The sequence below is a fragment of the Mandrillus leucophaeus genome, unplaced genomic scaffold (assembly GCF_000951045.1).
Source record: "Mandrillus leucophaeus isolate KB7577 unplaced genomic scaffold, Mleu.le_1.0 Scaffold83, whole genome shotgun sequence".
NCBI classification, from domain to species: Eukaryota; Metazoa; Chordata; class Mammalia; order Primates; family Cercopithecidae; genus Mandrillus; species Mandrillus leucophaeus.
In genome coordinates this window covers 3,266,423-3,288,339 of record NW_012109030.1, presented here as the reverse complement: position 1 = coordinate 3,288,339, position 21,917 = coordinate 3,266,423, and the positions used below count along the sequence as shown (strand labels likewise).

The following is a 21,917-nucleotide window of genomic DNA, read 5'->3' as shown; positions in this document are numbered from 1 at the left end:
AAATCAAAACTCACCCATAGCCTAACCTCAAGCACCTCAGGAAGTTCTTTGGAAATAAACGACAGGTGTTTCCTAGCAACACTGCAAGCGGTTGTGCATGGGGGAGGCAGCAGGCCTATTTGGCGTTCCCACTTCCTGCTCTCCCTCTCCCCAGTGTCCTATTACTGCTACTCACAAAAACCTGGCTTTTCAAACTGTTCAGTTGTGTTTTTTTGAAGAACAGTCTGGGAAGCAGAGAGGAAGATCAAGAAGAAACAAAATTTACATTTAATTTAAAACATCATTTGAACCACTAATTTCCACGGCTTCCCTCGTAGAACATTAATACGAACATCTATCCAGCAATAAAACCATTTGATTTCATGTGTGTATTTTCTTAATTTGCTCCTATAGTTCTTATCTTCGAAGTATTCATGTGGCACTTTATTTCATGTCTGTTATTATTTATTATATCTTATGCAATGTCTCATCCCTGAACAGGATTACAAACACCTCCAAGGCTGGAACTAGCTCCTAGCGAGATATCTTGTCAACATATTCAGTAAGCACGTGTGCCTAATTGATCTGACTGCTTATCTCTGAGAAACACTGAAGTCACTGAGGAAGGAAAAGGGAATGGAAAGAAAGAGAGCAAATTCCAGCAAGTCCCCCTAGAGAGCAAAGCACCAACTCACTGAATTAAAGCCACATTGCAGCAGCTAGAATATTCCCTTCACGCATGTGGCTTTGCACAGTGAACTTTTTCTTCGTTGAACTTATAGGCTGGCTAACAGCTCTAATGGAGGCTCCTACAAACCCTGATTCTGGTTCATAGCCTGTTGTGTAAGGTATTTCCCTCCTGGGTGGCATTTTTTTTTTTCCTTTTTGAGACGGAGTCCTGCTCTGTCACCAAGGCTGGAGTACAGTAGCGCTATCTCAGCTCACTGCAACCTCTGCCACCTGGGTTCAAGCGATTCTCTTTCCTCAGCCTCCAGAAGTAGCTAGGATTACAGGCACGCGCCATCATGCCCTGTTAATTTTTGTATTTTTAGTAGAGACAGGGTTTCCCCATGTTGGCCAGGCTGGTCTTGAACTCCTGACCTCAAATGATCCACCCACCTCAGCCTCCCAAAGTGCTAGGATTGCAGGCATGAGTCGCTGTGCCCAGCCTACAGGTTTTTAATCATGCTGCTTTCACTGTTTGTTGGCACCTGGCTAACACAGGTGCCATTATTTCCTGGAATCTCTTAAATGAGTAAATAACCATGGACAACCAACCAAGGAGGTCCCCAAGAGATTGCGCCTGAAGCTTCAATCCTAAAATCACAACAGGGGAGGCCGCAGCCGTTACTCTCTGCTGCTAATTCTACCCTTAGCCAACCTCTGTGACGGCTTCTATTAGGCCTCATAAATTAAATCCAAAGAGTCAGCATTTCTCCAGGGCTTGGCTAGCTCCTTTCCTAAGCGTCTATCTCAAGTATTCAACCAGAAGGAGCGGAAAGAGTAATAAATCGACTCTTAGTAATACGATGAAGGCCCCACCTGGTATCAAGGGAGAAGGGAAAGAGAATTTCATCGTCATCCAAGAAAGAACATCCGCCAAGAAGACCTCCACTGGCCAAGCTGGAGCTCCCCCAATGCCCTGCGCGCACCAAGTAGCAGTATTTCATTACAGAGCTCCCGATTCCTCACTTCCAAGTCACTTAGTCCCGGGCCAATGAAAACAATAGGAGGAAAACCAGAGGACTGTAACTACAGTTACTGAAGTCCCAGGAGCAGCAGAAAACTCTAAAGGGCAATGCTGTTTTCATGGCGAAGTCTACACCCCTCGGGTCACTTATGAGGAGCCCCAGCTCAGGTCTTTGTTCCATCCTTACGAGGTTGGCAAAAGGTCGAAACATTTCTCAGTGCCGCTCTGGAGTCAGAGCTTCTATCTTTTCGCTAGACCTGTTTTTCCTTCGATGATTTCAACTATAGGTCTGCATGTTTGGGGAACATTGAAACTGCTCTTGTGGGTGTTCACTGCACACGCCAGTTATTATGAAATTAACAGTGTTTAGATTTTAAGGGATAGTTTTGTATTAAGCAGACTTATTTTCCAAGCTTTGCTTTTATGCCGTTTTAAACACTAGTGAATCAAGGACTCATTCTGATTGTATGCAATTTTAAATACATACTAATATTGGTCAGGTGCGGTGGCTCACACCTGTAATCCCAGCACTTTGAGAGGCTGAGAAGGGTGAATTGCTTGAGCCCACGAGTTTGAGACCAGCCTGGACAAGATAGTGAGAGCCCATCTCCACAAAAAATAGAAAAATTAGCCAGGTGTAGTGGTGAGTACCTGTAGCCCTAGCTACTTGGGAAGCTGAGGTAGGAGGATCACCTGAGCCTGGGAGGTTGAGGCTGCAGTGAGCTATGATCGACTCATTGCCTGGGTGACAGTGAGAACCTGTCTTAGGGAAAAAAAAGATCACAAATATACAGATTACATACAGAAGCCGCTCTATTTCTGGCCTTAAATTCCTTCCCTCCCCTAGAAGTAGCCGCTGTTAATATGTTAGGTAAACTTCCAGTCCTATTTGCAAGCATTTGTATAGATGAATGGATATGAATACTTAAAATTTTTTTTTCATATAAATAAGATCATATGTCTATTGTTCTGCAGCTTGCTTTTTTGTTGTTGACAATAAAAATTCTATTTCAGGTCAATCCAAACAGAAAACCAAAAACAACCGTCCGTAAATGTTTTCAGGTTTCTTCAGGGAGAAAAATGAAACTGTTATAAGAGAAATATTATTTTCTCTTTCAGTTTATAGGATATTAGGGTCAATACTTATTTTCAGGAATTTTAGTTTATAATTTTTTTATTTTTAACTATTTTGGATACAAAATAGTTGTACATATTCATGGGGTATAGCTTCAAAGCCTTATTTATGTATATGTATAATAATATATTATTTTAAAAGCTGCATTATAGTACATAAAGAGAATGGGAATGTACTACACTTAATCTAGCAAACTACTAGATAAGCAGGTGGTTTGCAAGATAAATTATGACAAATGCTGTAAATATTTCTTTTTTTCTTTTTCAGAGACAAAATATGTTTGCCCAAGAAATGTTTGCTCTATGTTGCCCAGGCTGGTCTGGAACTCCTGGGCTCAAGTGATCCTCCCACCCTGGCCTTCAGAGTAGCTATGACTACAGGTGCACACCACCACACCTGGCTGCAAATGTCTTTGAAGAATAATCTCTATGCACATAAATATTTCTTAAGGTCACATTCCTAGAAATGCAATTGGTATGTCAAAAGATACATGCATTTTTAGAAGTTTTATTGTTTCAGAGATTTATCCATGTCATAGCATTTATCGGTACTTTGTTCCTTTTTATGGCTGAATAATATTCTACTGTGTGGCCATACCACATTTGCTTGTCCATTTATCAATTCATGGGCCTTTGAGGTTCTCCCACACTTTATTATGAATAATCTTGCTATAAACATTTGTGTGCAAGACTCTGTGTGTAGGTGTGTTTTCATTTCTCTTGGGTAAGTACTTAGGAGCGGGATTGCTGGGTCATATGATAAATCTATGTTTAACTCCTTAAGAAACTGTCAAACTTTTCCAAAGTACCTACGCCATTTTACATTTTCACCAGCAATGAAACAAGGGATTCAATTTCTCCACATCCTAGTCAACACTTGTTATTGTATATCTTTTTTGTTATATCCATTCTAGAGCGTGTGAAAATATGTTTTTAAATTGGCTTTACTAATTTGCACTTCCCCTGGTGTTGTATATATAATACCTGCTTCTCTACATCCTCACCAACTATAGCCATTATCAGTCTTTCAAATTTTTGCCTTGTGGATATTTGTGTAAAGGTTACCTCACTGTTGTTTTAGTTTGCATTTTCCTGATAGTAGTGAGCATCTCTTCATATGTTGATGGACTATTTTTATTCCATCTTCTGTGAATTGCCTGTTCATATACTTTTTTTTTTTAAACTGGATTGACATTTACAGATATTCTCTATGTAATCCAGGTATTGCTGTATATGTAATATGCCTTAGTCTGTGACACTTAACCTTTCTTACATCTTTTTTGTACAAAAGCATTTAATTTTCTCTAGTTAAATCTGTCAGTTTTCTTCATTATAGATTTTGGGCTAAATGTTATGCTTAGGAAAGCCTCCTCCAACCCTAGGATTATAGAAATATTCCCTTATATTTTCTTCTAATAATTCTACAGTTTTTTAATGCTGAATATTAATAAATTTGGAAATTATTCTTACATAGAGGAATATATATTTGTTTGGTTCCAATTGCCCCAAAACTTTTCACTGAATTGTTTATCCTTTCCTAACTGATCTGAAATAAAATAAAATCCCACCTCAATCATTGTAAATTTTGACATTCAAATCAGTCATTTTCTGGACTTTATATGCCACTCCATTCATCAGTTTGTCTTCTCTGAGCCAATATTGAACCAGTTAAATTACTATTGCTTGAAGGTGTGCTTTGGTATCTGGTCTGGTAAATCCCCATTCATAACTGTTATCTGTAAAGAAAATATCTCAACTAATCTTTGCAAGTGTAATGAAAATATTTCTGGATTAACAAGATCTTGTAAGAAAAATAAGGTAGAACCACATAAAGGGTCGAAATGGAAAAACAAGGATAATTTCACATTCTTTAGCTCTGTCATTACTACCAGTGCAAGGACACTTTTGTCCACTAGCAGTTTCTATTCTTCATCAAAAAAGAAACCAGGGCTCATGCCTGTAATCCCAACACTTTGGGAGGCTGAGGCAGGTGGATCACAAGGTCAGGAGATCGAGACCATCCTGGCTAACACAGTGAAACCTTGTCTCTACTAAAAATACAAAAAATTAGCTGGGCGTGGTGGCAGGTGCCTGTAATCCCAGCTACTCAGGAGGCTGACGCGGGAGAATGGCGTGAACCCGGGAGGCGGAGCTTGCAGTGAGCCGAGATCACGCCACTACACTCCAGCCTGGGTGACAGAACGAGACTCTGTCTCAAAAAAAAAAAAAAAAAAAGAAAAGAAAAGAAAAGAAAAAAAAAAAGAAACCAGGATTCCTTGAAAGGCACAGTCCTATGTCTTGCATAAAAAACAAAACAAAACAAAACAAAACAAAACAACAACAAAAAAATTAGGATGGCCCCAAACATCCTATTGTTGTAAGAAAGTAAGGATGCTGCCATAACTGTCAAAAGCAATATTTTATTTTTTAAAAAACCAAAACCCCACAAAAACAAAAGAATAAGCGTGAAGGACTTCCACCAGCCAAGCTGTAATATTCTGAGCGTCCAAAAAAGGAGATGAAAATTATAAGGTGAGTCTATAAAGGGACACACCTTCATAGAGATTCGAAGAGAAAAAGGAGCTGTAATACAAAATTAAGAAGATTATAGGATATGGCTAAGGGACTATTCATATATGTATAGACATTTTGTTTGTTGTGTGAAGAATAACACATTTTCATAAACCACAGACATGTGTTTGTTTCTAGCTATCCTCACAGGAATAAAGAAAATCATAAGATAAACTAGAAAACATAGTACAAAAAGACAAAAGAAGCCAGGCACAGTTGTGCATACCTGTCATCCCAGCATTTGGGAGGCTGAGGAAGGAGGATCACTTGAGGCCAGGAGTTCAAGACCAGCCTGAGCTATAACAGAGTGTGACCCTGTCTCTACAAAAAAACTAAAAAAAAAAAAATCAGCCAGGCATGGTGGCACATGCCTGTAGTCCCAGCTATTTGGGAGGCTGAGGTGGAAAGATTGCTTGAGCCAGGGAGGTCAAGGCTGCAGTGAGCCAAGATCGCGTCACTGCAGTCCAGCCTGGGTGACAGAATTCTGAGACTCTGTCTCAAAAAAATAGAATCGTCATCAGTGATCACATATAATAAATAGAAATAAAAGAGTCCACTTAATCATATATGATCACAAACAGAAGAGGATCCAGCAGTTGTGTCAAAGATAATAAATAGCCAAACATCCCAGGGACAAGCGTTCACCACACAGACTTGATGATTCTTACTAGACAAAATCTTGAAATGATCCTAGTTATATGAGATACTCAAAAGGCATATGTAAGTTTTCAATTACACTAATGGACAAGATCAATAGATCGTAAAGGCAAGACAATGAGTAAGTCAGGCTGACTATGCAACATGAAAGCATCCATTTCTGGGAAGGACACCAAGTTTCCAAAATGAAAGAAGCAATGGCAAGATATTAAAAATTCCAAGACAAAGCAAGGAAGAATTAATTATAACAAAGGACTTCGTCCAGGGCCTGTGGTCCATGACTGCAGCAGCTTGGACTGTGCTGCCAGGCCCTCTGTCCTAAGAATCAGTCAAGAACCCAGATCTTGTTCCTTCAATTAGCCTGAGGGGGTAGTTCTTTCCTTTTAATCTTGGTAAAATTACTGCAAGCCCAGAAAGGAGAGTATAACTGAATATCTAGGAGAATATGAAAATAAATACGGTCATAGTAGTAGGAAAGTGTTTTTAAAAGTAGAAAACTAATGGACAAATGGCCAGGCACGGTGGCTCATGCCTGTGATCCCAGCACTTCGGGAGGCCAAGGTAGGAGGATCACTTGAGGCCAGGAGTTCCAGACCAGTCTGGGCAACATAGGGAAACCTTGTCTCTACAAGAAAATAATTAGCAGGCATGGTGGCATGCACCTGTAGTTCCAGCTACTTAGAAGGCTGAGGCGAGAGGAGAGCTTGACCCAGGCAGTCAAGGCTGCAGTGAGCTATGATCGCACCATTGCACTCCAGCCTGGGTAACAGAGAGTCTATCTCAAAAACAGTAATAATGGACATAAAGCTTGATTTTTTAAAATGGGTATATGTAAGCTATTTTTAAAATGTGCTAACCACTGTGTTCAAGTATAGTTGATAATATTAAGGAGTTCACAAGGTTTTAAACAATCATGTATACTCGATCTATAGCTGCACTTTAGGCTGTTTGAGGCGATTTAATTAATTTAATTCACAATACATGTTTACATGCTCAAGAAAAATTGCTGTTTGTTTTCTTGCTCTCTTCCTTCCTAATTCAGTCAAAAAGCCACTAGGCAGTGCCTGGGAGGTGAAAGCAGCTGAAGAAGGTCAGGACATTGAGAAAATAAATAAATGAGTGGAGGACAGTGGAAGCCAGGATTGTCACTGTCGGAGGAGGGAGTGACAAATTCGGAAAGGGGGAAAAGAACATGCCACCAGGTTGGGATTGGAGGTATCAATGTGACCTATTTTTTTTTTTTTTTTTTTTTTTGAGATGGAGTCTCACTCTGTCCAGCCCAGGCTGGAGCACAGTGGCGTGATCTCGGCTCACCGCAATCTCTGCCTCCCAGGTTCAAGTGATTCTCCTGCCTCAGCCTCCTGAGTAGCAGGGACTACAGGCACGCACCACCATGCCTGGCTAATTTTTATATTTTTAGTAGAGACGGGGTTTCACCATGTTGGTCAGATTGGTCCTGAACTCCTGACCTCAAGCAATCCACCCGCCTTGGCCTCCCAAAGTGCTGGGATTATAGGCATGAGCCACCATCCCTGGCCCGACCTCATGATATTCTATAAATACAGATATAAAAATAAACATCAATGCAAATGTGTGCATACATATTTACACTTAGACACACAGGCACATATACAGTTTGAGGGTTTCTAGGAGTAGCGGGACTGCAGTAGCAACGAACACACTTTCAACAAATGAGTGAGTGCCCTTTGTGCCACGGCGAGTGGTAATTATCATTTTACCAGAAAATCTAGGAGCAAGTGGGAAGACATTCAAAGGATCCCCAACTGATAATCAGACTACGTTTTCTCATGAGACAAAACAAAGTAGAAACTGTGATTGTTAGCCTAGCTCATAAAGACTGTATTTATCCAAAGACCCTGGAAGTAAAATACTTCATTTTTTTATACTAGGAAACGTATGCCGGGTAGTATTATTTTAAAACTTCTTTTAGCTGTCCTATAGTATTTTAAATCTTACTAAACACTTTGAAATTGCCCTGTCTTGTTTCAAATCTATTACCACTACTGTAAAACACACACACACACACACACACACACACACACACACACACACACACACACACGGCGGGGGGGGGTGGCGCGGGGAGAGAGAGAGAGAGTGGGGAAGTGGTCAAATGGATTGACAGCCTTAACATAGTCACCTGGGCAAACTGCCTAGTTATTCCAAGGATGCAGCTACTCCTCAAATGATTTTTGGATCTATCTTCTGTACTGGCCTTATAGTTCATGGTACAACCTTAGAGAATAGTAAATTTTTACTCTCCTGAGTAGATACAGTATTTTAAAAGAGTCCAAAGACACTAGAAGTTGGATGATCAAACTAAGTAATTTGTAGTTGAAAAATAAAGGCATACTTATAAAGAGAGTTGAACCTCCAAAGTATTTTCACCAGTAGTATAATGCGATCAGGTGTATACCTTTCCAAAGTAACTTCTTTGAGGAATAACATTAATATAGTTGAATAAGCAAAAAAAAAACCTCATAATCACACTTCAGACATGCCATATGTACTGGGGTCAAACGCACTAAACAATGGCCCTTCCCAAAACCTGTCTCCCACTGTCCTCCAAGCTATCTAAAATACAGAATACTTTGAGCTGAGGACTGACGGCTGCTGCTGAAGGCCCCAGGGTCTACTGCAATGTGTAATTTACAGTGCCATAAATACTTGAGATGACTCTGTTTGATATGATAAACTGTCAGCTCGACTGCCACAAGGCAATAGGACATAAGTGATTTGGGGGTAAGGTTGTCAATGAGGACCAGTCATCAAAAGGGAGACCCTGGAACCAACTCTCACCTTTGAACTGAACCCAACCCCATTCTGTTCCAGATGCCCACTTTAAACAGATCAGACAAACATGGCTGCATGGTCCAAGCATGTGGTGATTTTTATTAAGAATAACTTTGGTTCTAAGAATTCCACCCTCAATTCTTTAATACTTTCCGTTAAAAACAATTATACAAGAGCAAATACAAAAAATATTAAATTATGAAAACCAATCCATTAAGGCTCCCTTTATATATATTATATACACTCAAACAAGTCAAGATTTTTCAGAGTAGAAGAATAAAGTCGACTGTTATAGCTTAGAAAGCAACACTGCTACTATGAGACTATAAAACATTGAACTAGTTTAAGAAACCCACGCTGTGGAAAAATGGAGCCATTTTTGTCAAAAAGTGGCTCAAAGCACAAAACTGCTCGGATGTTCAAGAGTCCTAGGGGTTTGGGCTGCATGGTATTAAGGGGAGAGAGGAGACTGACAGCCTGTTTGAATCAGGCTTGTAAGCCCAGGTCATCTGACAACTTCAAAGAGCTTCTCTGCCTATACATTCCACCGTTTAGCATAAAACACCACTTTACGCTATTTACAAGTCTCCTTTTGGCCAGATTTTGTACTACTCATTACAAATAATTCTGCAGATTTGAGTGAGATTAGGAAGGAAATGCTTTCTTAATTAACTTTTTTTTTCCCCCCAGTGAAGAATGAATTCTAGTTAAGCTCTAGGAACAGAATTGGGCCTTCTAAAGGAGCCTATCAGGGCCCTTGTGAATACGATCAAGTGGCAGAACTGCTTCGAGAATACAGATTTCAAGATCTGACACCTAGTTAGATAACAAGATAGGAGCCAGTCCCGAATCTTCATTTTGCAAACAGCATCACTAGTCCACAGACACAAAGAAAGAATTCCAGTCAATGTGCAATCAGAAATGGGCTTTTCCAGATCATCAGTCACCACACTTTCTTCTCTCAAAAGGAAGAACGATGGAAAAAAATAGTTACCATTCCATTCTTCAAAACCAAATTACTATAGAGCAACAATTCTTCTTAAGCATTTCTCATTTTATTCAAATAATACTTGCTGATGAGATAGATAATCCATTTCAGGTATAATCAACTAACATGTTTCTCTAACTAGCAGTATATTATCATTGCATTTACTTTTGTTCCCATTCAGATTGAATATGGGCCTAATTGTCAACTGCTAACACTAAAGCATTCCCATAGAAAGCTAATTTCTACTATGCTAATTAAGGATTCAAAAGCTCTGGATCCAGCTTTCTATGAGTCTTCAAAGAAAGTATGAGAAGTCTCTACAATGCAGAAATGACTGGCTGAACTGTCTCTATGGAGAGCATACTAAATCCTCAAAAATTCTTCCTTATCACCCAGGCAAAAGGTACCGATGCCCACACCAGCAGCTTAAAACTAATTTTGCATGAGAATGCTGCTGCTGTCTATAACTCGGCCGCTCTCTGAGGAGCGTGGTGCTAGCTAGAATGAGGGCACTCAGCAGCCGCTCCCTTCCCGTCAGCTGTTCCTGAGAGATGCAATATAGTAGTCATCGACATCATCCTTATCAACAGCATCATCACTCAAACAGTGGTGAAAGTCTTTCTTCACAAGAAAAAACAAAGATAAAGAAATATATGAGCATTAATCAGAAATTTTCAAAGCTTGGATTCTAATGACACTCATTATCATTAGACATTCAAATGCTATACATCTCATGAAGCCTCCTTAAGAGCAATCTACACTGATTTCACATTAGAATGCCTAGTGAAATCCTCACTGCCCAGCCGGTCATGGGAACCTCCCCCACACTCCTCTTGGAGAAATGAAAAGATGTGCGGGCTTCTACTTGTGATACTGAAGCTGGGTTATATGGACTAGTTCCACTCTCTAAAGGACTGGAAGGTTATTCCATCTAAAAGAACTAGATCAGCAAGACATTTAAAAACAAAACTGAACAAAAATCCTCCTGGTAATCAAAGCAATTAACGAACGGACAGGATGTACCTTCATGGAACTGGAATGTCACTATGTAGCCTACTATTATTACACAGAGAACCAAAAGGAATGAAAATAAAATCAAGATGGGTGTTTACAGGCTTTTAAACCTTCTCACCCTATTTCTAAATTTAGTGCCAACAAGGGTGGTGGCTGTGCTCGACATTCACGTTCCTTCTCTGGTGTTAACTGCAACATGGGTGAAAGTATAAATTAAACAAGAAAATTCTGGGCCCTCAAAATAAAATTTACAGTGGGTGAACAGACTAAATGCCCTTCTATGTGATCTCAATTATCTAACAGATAACAAAAAGAGGAATTAAAAGTATTTTTTTTTTAGCTTTTAAAAGAAGAAAGGCTCTGGGTCCCACTAAACTTGGAATGGAAGAAAAACCAAGTCGTGCAACTCTCAAGAACTGATTCCAGTGTCCTCTTCCTTTTTCCTGTTCTCACTTTTCTGCTTGTTGGTTCTGTTAAAGTCTCTGAACACAGGTCCATCATTCCAACTTATGTGCGGGGCACTGCCCTTCATTTGGCGAATAGGAACTGCAACCGTCACAGGCAAGGCATCCACCCAGATCGCAGGAAAATCACACCAAATCCTACTGCAAGTCAAAATTCTCTGCTGGCTGGAACATTCTCCAGGGGCTTGTGCCCTGAGATTGAGGAGGCACCCACAGACAGCTCTGTGGGGTGACACACGAGGTCTTGCTGCAGCCTCGGCCTAGGACTCCTGGGCTTGGGCGACTTCTTGGCCTGTTCTCCTGAGATTGCCTTTCACCTTCACGAACTCGGGGGCATTTTCTTGCTCTTCTTGCAATTTCTGCTTCTCAAGTTCAAGCTAAATGACATTCAGAAAAGGAAAAATTATTTACAAACCAAGCAGCCTTTCAAAATACTCCTCTCTCTTTGCAAAGTCCCTGACAACTTTACTTCCCCATGGAAGGAAGTCTCTCCTGGTGTCCCACTTTTTAAAAAATGGATGGATGGAGTCTGGGTAACTGTGCACAGAAACAGAAGCTACTTGGTTGTCACTGCAAATAGGACCACGAGATGACAAGAATTGAAAAGACAGGGCTAAGAAAACACATCCTGAGGTGAGCGCGCAGCTGCTCTGGAGTCTTCGTGAGGGTGAATTTCACTAAATGACCCCAGCACCCTGTGTGAATTCAGTGCCATGTCCCTGTTTTGCTTTTGCCTCTGGAATCTGTTTTAGGTCCTCAGTAGGATTCTTGTCCCCGCCTTGAACATATCTGACCCCATTTGCTGACATTTGTCTCCAATATTTCTTTCATAGTATAAATGTACACACTGACATGTCTGGTAAATCCTGCCTGCTCCAGCACTCCAACATTCCTCAAGATTAAAAAAAAAAAAAAAAAAAAAAAAGACAGCTTCCAGTCAATCCCCCTTACCTGCTCCAGCTTCTGCTGCCGTTTTAATAGCTCTATTTCCAAGTCAGATTTCTTCTTCTGTGCTTCTTCTTCCTTCTGCTTTATTACTTGGTCTCGTTTTCTTTTTTCCATCACCTTCTGCAATTCTGGTTTGTTCTGAGGAGCAAGACCCCTGCAAAAAAAGTATTAATAAAAATTTTAAAAAAGTTCATCTAATGGCTACATCGTTTTATGAACAGAAATATAACTTACAATATCAACCATGGAAAAGAGGTCTACAGAATTAGCATGATACCTACTAAGCTACAATAGGCAACATGGTGATCTAAGAAATTCAACAGCATGAAAGAAAGGCAACAGGAGATCTCCAGAGAGTACATAAAATCCATTCATTCAATAAAAATGTATTGGCCACCTGCCGCGTCCAAGACGGTAGGCTACGCAAAGAAGGGCAGTGAGGGTGGCGGTGCTCGTACGATGACTGTGATGGGTGCCCATGACGGAGACGGAGATGCTCAGGAAATCAGGGGGCTCTGCACGGAAAGAAGGCTTCCCAAAACCTAGCCCCTGATTTTTTTTTTTTTTTTTTTTCTGAGACAGAGTCTTGCTCTGTCGCCCAGGCTGGAGTGCAGTGGCACACGATCTAGGCTCAATGCAACCTCCGCCTCCTAGGTTCAAGCAATTCTCCTGTCTCAGCTTCTGGAGTAGCTGGGATTACAGGTGTGCACCATCACGCCCAGCTAACTTTTGTATTTTTAGTAGAGACGGGGTTTCACCATGTTGGTCAGGTTGGTCTCGAACTCCTGACCTCGGGATCCATTCACCTTGGCCTCCCAACGTGCTGGGATTACAGGCGTGAGCCACCGTGCCTGGCCTCTGGCCCCTGATCTTATGCACTAAATGCAGCCTCAAGACCAGCTAGCACAGAAATTTAGACAGTAAAATGGCCCTCGAAACCTTCCCACTCTCCATTTTTCAGATCTGAAAGGGGGTTCTTGTACATCTAAAGGCACGTCCAAGGTTATATCACTACTGAAGGATATGGCCGTGCAGAATCTTACTCCCCTAACTCTCAGTCCAGTGCTCTTCCACTGAAACCCTTTCAGATGTGTGGTTGATTCTTTACAATGAAAGCAAGTCAGCCTTCAGGGAAGGTCTACATTTCTGAGAGATAAATTAGGCAGCCATCTCTCCAAATGGGGAGAAACAAGCCAAACAGGTCATGAACTAGCCACCCTCCATCTGAAATATTTGAGAGAAGTCAAGGGAAAGACATGTCTTAGCATTTTCTCTGGTGCGGTCTCTGTCTGTCAGCTTAAGATTTGCCTTTTCTATTTCCTTAGGATTTCTCCTATGGCTTTCCAGAATGCTGGATCATCCAGCCCACCTTTCTTCTTACTGTCTTCCTTAGTCACTTATCTTAGCCAGTCTCTGCCAACTCATTAAGTAATCTCAACTTGATGTTAAAATTTACCAAGACAATTTAAAATAAAAATAGGACCAACCACCGAACAGGAAAAGCACTATCAATTTCAGGCAGCACAGGGTGTAGGTAACAGTGCACACACACTCATGCTATGCACACAGGCACGTAGCAGAATAGTAATTCATGCTTTTCTGAACTGTAGGCAACGAACACTGCTGACTCTGTCCTGGACTCCAGGATGGGCCTGAGCACTTCCCACACACCTCCTGGTCTGGCTGCTGGTGACTGCTAATCTGTAGACCAGGGACAAGGTTGTTCTTTAAACAACTCCTATCAACTACCGTGACTCACCAACTAGGACTCATCTGAGCAACTGTTAAATAACAATTTCCAATATATGTGCTCTGACCAGAGAAACTCAACAGCACACTCACCTTGATCCCTTTCAAGTCCACACATTCACATCTGTAAACCAATCCTCAATTGCATACTTCCTCGTTCATCTAGAATTTCTAAAAATTCTGGCATCTCTCCTATGTAGATGCTTTTAAAAATCACAATAAAAACTTAATTCAAAGTTGTTCTTTAGAGTAAAAATCAGTATATTCCATCTTTTTTTTTTTTGTCTGAGACAGGGTCTCTCTGTTGCCCAGGCTGGAGTGCAGTAGCATGATCTCAGCTCACTGAAACCTCCGCCTCCTGAGCTCCAGCGATCCTCCCACCTCAGCCTCCTGAGCAGCTGGGGCCACAGGCACATGCCATCACGCCCAGTATTTTTTTGTTTTTTTGTTTTTTTGTTTTTCTTTTTGAGACGGAGTTTTGCTCCTGTCACCCAGGCTGGAGTGCAATGGCACAATCTCGGCTCACTGCAACCCCTTCTTCCCAGGTTCAAGCGATTCTACTCCCTAAGCCTCCCGAGGAGCTGGGATTACAGGTGCCCACAGCCACGCCCAGATAATTTTTTGTATTTTTGGGAGAGATGGGGTTTCACCACGTTGGCCAGGCTGGTCTCGAACTCCTGAGCTCAAGTCATCTACCTGCCTTGGCCTCCCAAAGTGGTGGGATTACAGGCATAAGCAACCACACCCAGCTAGTATAGTCCATCCTTAATGACAGAGGACACACGGTCAAAATAATATATATCTCCAATTTCCCAATTTTTATTAGCAGAACTTTCCGTTAAAAAAAATCTGGCCAAATTTCCAGTGAAACAAAAGAGGCAGGTGACTTTTGTGCTTTAACTATGGTTTGCTTCATACTTATCAAGACTGAACAACAGGGTAAAAAATATGGACAGATTAAATCTTTAATCAGCACAATATAAGTTGCTTAAGAGTACTCTGTTCAAAATAAAGGTGTTATTAACCACAGGAAAAGCTGTTTTTAAGTAATCTGAATAAAGATTTACTCAGTTTCATGACTACTAAAAAGTCTTGATATAACACTATAGACAGAATTAAGGGATTTAAATTTTAGGATTAAGAATTTAGCTATCTGAATAATTTAAATTTCAAACATTTTTCTTTCCCTACATTTCACTGGCAAAATGAACTTCAACTATTATTAAATTCTCCTGGATTATGCAAAAGCTGCTGAACATTTGATGTATGACACAATTGGCTGACACTCTATTGCAACCTATGAATGGGTTTAACTATTACACAGTATTCATTTGCCTTTCAAAGATTTTACATAATAGTGACAGTAAGATAAAATATGTAGTAACAAAAAATTCAGGAAAATGGTGCTTATATGATAAATATTCTCTACTTACAGCAGTCAAGAAGTCATACAAATTTAGTTAAAATTTTATCACAGTGGATTACTTAACTTTCTGTGCTGAATGGAAAAAGTCAAGCATTGCCCATATAAGTCTCTAAGTCTAAATGGAGCAGAGATAGTGTTGACAGACAGAAATGAGTTTCTCCAACTTTCATAGTTAACTACAATACCATCCCTGGCATTAGAATAGTTGGTTCTCTTTAATCAATTCTGACATATACAGCTAACAAGTACTTTCAACCCCTTTATGACAGTATCACCCAAAAGCAACAGTAATTTCCAAGTTGGCTTCTTGGTCAGGTAGCTACCTGCGACTACTAAAGTGGGCAAAGCCAATTTTAAAAATTATAAAATTAGTAAGTGCTCTTTGCAGAAAAAGAAAGGTAATATACCCATATGTTAAATAAAAAAGCAAAAGCACATCCAAACCCTCTCCTTTAAACAAATCAGAGGAGCTCCACTCCACTGCAAATGTTCTGTGTGAACAGTGAACAGTGGCCCCAAAATTATACAAAGTAGAGGCCCTGTACCCATCAACCCCTACCCATTCCTGCATCCAGAGAGAACTGTTACCGACAGTTTGGTCTATGTTCCTCCACACTTCCTATACCCATATAAACATGCCACAATTCTGCCACATCCCTATTGACAGACATCTATTTGGTTTCCAATTGTTCACCATTAAAAACAATGAGGCACTGAGCCTCTGTGGACATTTATAGCTGCAAGCTTCTACAAGTAGTTCTGTTGGCTAGATTCATAGAAGCGGAATTGCTGGCTAAGCACCTGCACATTGCATATTTTGATGAGCACTGCCAAAGTGCCCTACAAAAAGGCTGCAATGATTTATATTCCCACCACCAGAGTATGAAACAACTTTGAAAGGTACATTTCACATAAACCACTAAATACATTCAAGGGCAGATAGGGCGAGTCCACATTCATTCCACATCTACCTGAACTCTGTACCTACGTATTAATAACTGAAGTCATTCCGTTACCTGGGAGAGCATTCAGCCAGAGGAAAGGTCTGGGGCTCAGACCATCACAGAACAATGCCTGCCCACTTAGCCAAACATCTCCTGGCCTCATTATTTTTCTTGGGGTACAGGGAAAAGCTGACTTGAATTTCAGCCCTTGTTCTTTTTTTTCGAGGGGGCAGACTCTCGCTCTGTTGCCCATGCTGGAGTGTAGTGACATGACCTCGGCTCACTGCAACCTCTGCTTTCTGGGTTCAAGCTATTCTCCTGCCTCAGCCTCCTGAGTAGCTGGGACTACAGGTGCGTGCCACCACGCCAAGCTAATATTTTTGTATTTTTAGTAGAGATGGGGTTTTGCCACATTGGCCAGGCTGGTCTCAAACTCCTCACCTCAGGTGATCCGCCCACCTGGGCCTCCCAGAGTGCTGGAATTACAGGCGTGAGCCACTGCGCCAGGCCTGAATTTCAGCCCTTGTTCTTTAATCTTGTAATCTTCCGGTTTGGCCTGCCTCATTGACATTTCTGGTTCAGTCATTTTTACCTGCATGGATTTGAACACAAATACTTGTATCCTTTATCTCTAGAACTGCCCCTGTCTTTTTCCATGCTGTACAGCAGCAAGTATTTATTGAGGAACTATTCATCTAGAAAAGCATGCCAAAAGAATGTCAGCTAAAAACCAGGAACGAGAAGCCACTGACTTCCAAATATACAAGCCAAAGAACCAATTTTAGGGATATGTTTAAGTAACTGACCTATTTATTCCAAAAAGTAATTTTTGTAGAGTACAGAATCTCTCTCTCTAAATAGTATCAGAAATAATCTTAATTTTTTTTTTTTTTTTTTAAAGACAGAGTCTTGCTCTGTTGCCCAGGCTGGAGTGCAGTGGCACCATCTCGGCTCACTGCAAGCTCCGCCTCCCGGGTTCACGCCATTCTCCTGCCTCAGCCTCCCGAGTAGCTGGGACTACAGGCGCCCGCCACCACGTCCGGCTAATCTTTTGTATTTTTTAGTAGAGATGGGGTTTCACTGTGTTAGCCAAGATAGTCTTGATCTCCTGACCTCGTGATCCGCTCACTTCGCCCTCCCAAAGTGCTGGGATTATAGGCGTGAGCCACCGTGCCTGGCCCTTCTTAATTGTTTTTTTAAGGATCCCTTTAATAGTGATCTTTTAACCCCCCCCCCAAAAAAAAAGCCTTTTGAAAGCTGCCTTTTTATACCACTGAGAACACCTATGGAAACTGAGAACTTGATGCAGGGTTTTAACAGTCAGACCTAGAGGCTTCAAGACTTTAACCTGAAACTAAGCTGGGTCCTAAAGACGGTAAATAGAAGAGTAGGATTATACACTAGAAAGAGCATAGGTTTCACAGTTAGAAGACCTGTGGGTGCTTGTTCTCTAAAGCAGCGACTTGGACTTTAATATATAATCTCTAAAATGTAACTGGAAAAACTGTCTGAATTGCTATAGAGCTTTGAGCTAAATTTGTAGCTATGCATAGCAAAGGTATAGTCTCCACATAAACTTGTTTTTATTTCCAAACACTATTTCAAAAAACTATTATGTGATCTTGAGATGATTCCTTAAACCAGTTACCCTGAGATTACTCACATGAGTGAGGGTAATCTGAAGATAACGCACACTGGGTTATTAGAAAGAGCACCGGATGAGACAAAATGTAGGAAGACTTGTTATAAACTGCAGAAAAGCAAACAGATTTTCATTACAACACCATGCAATAATCAAGACTGGTTATTCCTTAACCAAACATACATCGTATTGATGGGACGTATCCTATAGTTCGGCACTAAAATTTAGAAATAAAAACCCCAGTCTCTAAAAAGTATACAAAATAAAAGATGAATAAAAGGAAAGAAATGAGAAATTCTCAGTCTAAAACCAGTGTATTTCTAACAAGTTTGCTATGACCTTGAAAACTCTTAAGAGATGAGATGACATACATTCATTTGATTTTGAAGTCTGTCTTTTCTTTTTCTTCATCTTTTTTAAATATATTTCCAACCAGACCAAAATCCGTCAAAGAAATGGGAGAAAAAGCAATAAGAAATTCCAGATGTTGCCACATAGGAAGTGGAAGATAGATGTGACTAAGTGATCACTTACTAAGTTAAGCATTTTCATACAAGCTATTCTTTAAGTTTTTTTGTTTGTTTGTTTTTAGAGACAGAGTCTTGCTCTGTCACCCAGGCTGGAATGCAGTGGCACAATTTCGGCTCACTGCAACCTCCACCTCCCATGTTCAAACAATTCTCCTGCCTCAGCCTCTTGAGTAGTTGGGATTGCAGGCATGTGGCACCATGCCCGGCTAATTTTTGTATTTTTACTAGAGACAGGGTTTCACCAGATTGGCCAGGCTGGTCTTGAACTCCTGACCTCAGGGGATCCACCCGCCTTGGCTTCCCAAAGCGGTGGGATTACAGGCGTGAGCCACGGTGCCCAGCCTACTTTAATTTTTATAAGAAACACATTATTATCTTCCACTTTACAGATGAAGAAACAGATCTCAAGAGGAGATACTTTGGCCAAGATCATAAGATAGGTAAAGTGAAGTCCTACCATTTCTCTCTGACCTCAAAGCCCACGTCCTCTCTACACCATAGTACTTTAGGGAAACCCAGCATTGTCTCAGATCAGTTGAGCTGGGCAAACAAGGAGAAGAAAGAACAGGCCAAAGACAGCATGGAAGAAGCTCTGTCTCTAAAAAAACGTGGAAATAGACTCAACTGCACAAATCTGTAGGTTTTACAGCAATATGACCCAAACTACTAAATACATTTCTGCAGAATAATTTACAGCCTATAATTTAGAGAACACTTACTCTGCAAATGTTTGTTTTACTCTGACCTTTATTCTGAGTTGGAGCCCTTTCATAGGTTTTTCTAGAAGAAAAAGTTTGAGCTAAAATGTTTCTTAGAGAACAGCTAAGTCCCCTACCTTACACTTTATAGATAAGGGAACTGAGGCCAAACAGGTGAAGATAATCTGAAAATCTATAAGTGACAACTGCTATTCTGTTTCAGAGCCTACTAAACTGACGATCTTTCCACCAAAATGAAGACATGATTTCCCAGGCAGGACAGGATGGCTTCCAAATTCTGTGGTCTATTTTAGGAACTTGATAGTCTCATTTTGCTTTGGCTGTAATAATACCAAATTCATATCTTCTTCCTTCTATTGTGTGACAAAGGCAGATGGAAGCTAAAATCTTCTTTGCATTCAATTTAATATACATTAATCCAACAGCTTCCTAGTAATAATGCTGGGGATAAAACTGGAGTAAGCCACATTCCCACACTCTAGAGGGAGAAATGTTATTTACAAATACTTCCTGGGATAGATAGGAGTCATTAGTTCTACTGGAGTGTAGTCAGGAAAGAGAATTGCCACAAAAATGCCCCCTTTATCCTCTTTAAAACATTTTTTTAACTAGGCCTCCCTGCAATAAATTACCCTAATGCTAAACTTGATCTGCGTTATCTTTCAGTTCAATGGGAGACCTTTCACCAGGGTTTAGCAAAGAGTGGGCAAATGAGCCATCTATCGTCCTACGAGATCTGAAAATAATCCTAAATGAAGCTTCCTAGTTCTTAAACTGAAAAAGTGGCCTTGCATCCTCAGTTCTCCTAGTCTCCTATCCCGCCCAAATTACTTAAAAAGCAGAGTACACCAGCCCAACATCCAAAATGATTTATGGCACAGATGGAGCTTGCAAAGTAGATAGAAGGTAAATGTTTTCCTGTCCTCCAAAATAATAATAAAGACTATGATAATAATCATTTAAAATGCTACTCAAAAACAAACCAAAACATGAGTGTCCTATCTACTAAGTCTAATATGGTTCTAGAGACTTCTCACTGCTACTGACAAATGCTGGAGTGGGCAGTAATTACCTGATTCCTACACCTCCCTCAGTGTAAGGAGAAAATTCAGAGAGTTTAAATTTAAAAATGTATTTCTCTTCTACTTAGGACATTCTCTTCTATCCCTAATCCAGCCTCTTCCATCCAAATTTGGAAACAGGCATCCATTTCAGAAGGGAACCCAGGACTGCAGGAGTCTGGAAGCACTGCCGGCCACCGCAGTCACAGCCACCTGCAGGGGACCTGTCTCATGGAGGGATAACCCGGTTCTAGGATGTGAGAAGGAATAAGAAAGCCTTAACACAGGGCAAGAAATCAAAGAATCTTTGAAGCCTCTGTAAATACAATTAAAATTAAGTATCATTATCTTAAAAGTCCTCTTAAAAAAAAAAAAAAAAAAAAAACTATGCTCAAGAAACCATTTTACCTTTTTTGATTCATAAGAAGTTCTCTGTGAAGATCTTGATGGTTCCGGGAGGTTTTGACAGGATTGATCAGTTTCTGAGGCCTAATGAGTTCAGGATTGTCATCTTCTATGTAGTCTGGCTCGGCCATGATGCTTCTTGTAACGAGATATGAGTCCTTAGGGTCGATAACCTCAGGTGGGCCGTCTGAAAGAGAAAGATGAGAAATACTCATTTGCAGTTTTTGCCAAGGCTTCTCCCACACATGCAGAGGCTCACAGAGCTGTGCTCAGTATGCTAACCCATGCCATCCTCCTGGGTCCACTCTGAGGTATCACTGATATATCTTCTAAAGCGCTTGGAATGTAACTGGGGTGCGGCAGGGAAGAGAATGGTGGCCTGGTCTTGTCTTGCCCATGACTAAGGCCAGGGAGCCCTGTGGCCTGACTTCTATCACTGCCACTGCCACACCTTGAGTTCCAGTCACAAAGGATGCTTTCTGCCACCCTGTCTCTGTATCAACTTCAGAACAAGCACCTGAGTATGTCAGAAAAAAGAAAGTTCAAATGAAAATTCGAACACTGGCCCACGAGGGCTGCAGTCGGACACATGTGTCAGGAAAGCAGGGCCTACAAACTAAAGCTGGCCTTTTGCCTGTTGAACTGGAGTTTGTTAAATATTTCGCTGACGGTTATTGGTTATAAACCTGTTTATCAAACACAGAACAAAGACAGGATGGAATCAGTCACCCTCCACCAGATTCTAAGATGCCTAACCTTTCTCCTAGCCACTCAGCTGCATATTTACCTTATCTTATACACAGCATCACTGAGGCCAGTCACACAGGACTGAAACTGCTGTTTCACTGCCTGCTTCTCCCACCTCTGTGCCATATGTATTCCCCTGTTACAAAATACAAGGCCGGGAAAGGTAGCTCATGCCTGTAATCCTAGCACTTTGGGAGGCTGATGTGGGAGGATCCCTGAGGCCAGGAGCTCAAGACCAGCCTGGGCACTACAGCAAGATCCCATATGTTTAAAAAAAGTTTTAAATGCCCTGGGCATAGTGGTACATGCCTGCAGTCTCAGCTCCTCACGGGGCTGAGGTGGGAGGATCACTTGGACCTAAGAGTTGAGAGGCTGCAGTGGGCTATGATTGCACCACTGCACTCCAGCCTGGGTGACAGAGCAAGAGCAAGACCT

The 21,917-nt window shown here is 41.0% G+C and overlaps 1 protein-coding gene across 10 annotated transcripts in view; it reads right to left on the bottom strand.

Moving 5' to 3' along the window:
• Window positions 1-8,917: 8,917 nt before the first annotated feature.
• FAM107B (family with sequence similarity 107, member B) overlaps window positions 8,918-21,917 on the bottom strand; it is a 292,618-nt gene continuing 279,618 nt past the window's right edge. For all 10 annotated transcript variants that reach the window (XM_011968124.1, XM_011968129.1, XM_011968126.1 and 7 more), the window contains 3 exons: window positions 20,739-20,922; window positions 12,263-12,413; window positions 8,918-11,688 (listed from right to left, as the gene is read on the bottom strand). In XM_011968124.1, the coding sequence (XP_011823514.1) occupies window positions 11,572-11,688; window positions 12,263-12,413; window positions 20,739-20,922 (452 nt within the window). In that variant the 3' untranslated portion in view covers window positions 8,918-11,571. The remainder of the gene's footprint in view (window positions 11,689-12,262; window positions 12,414-20,738; window positions 20,923-21,917) is intronic.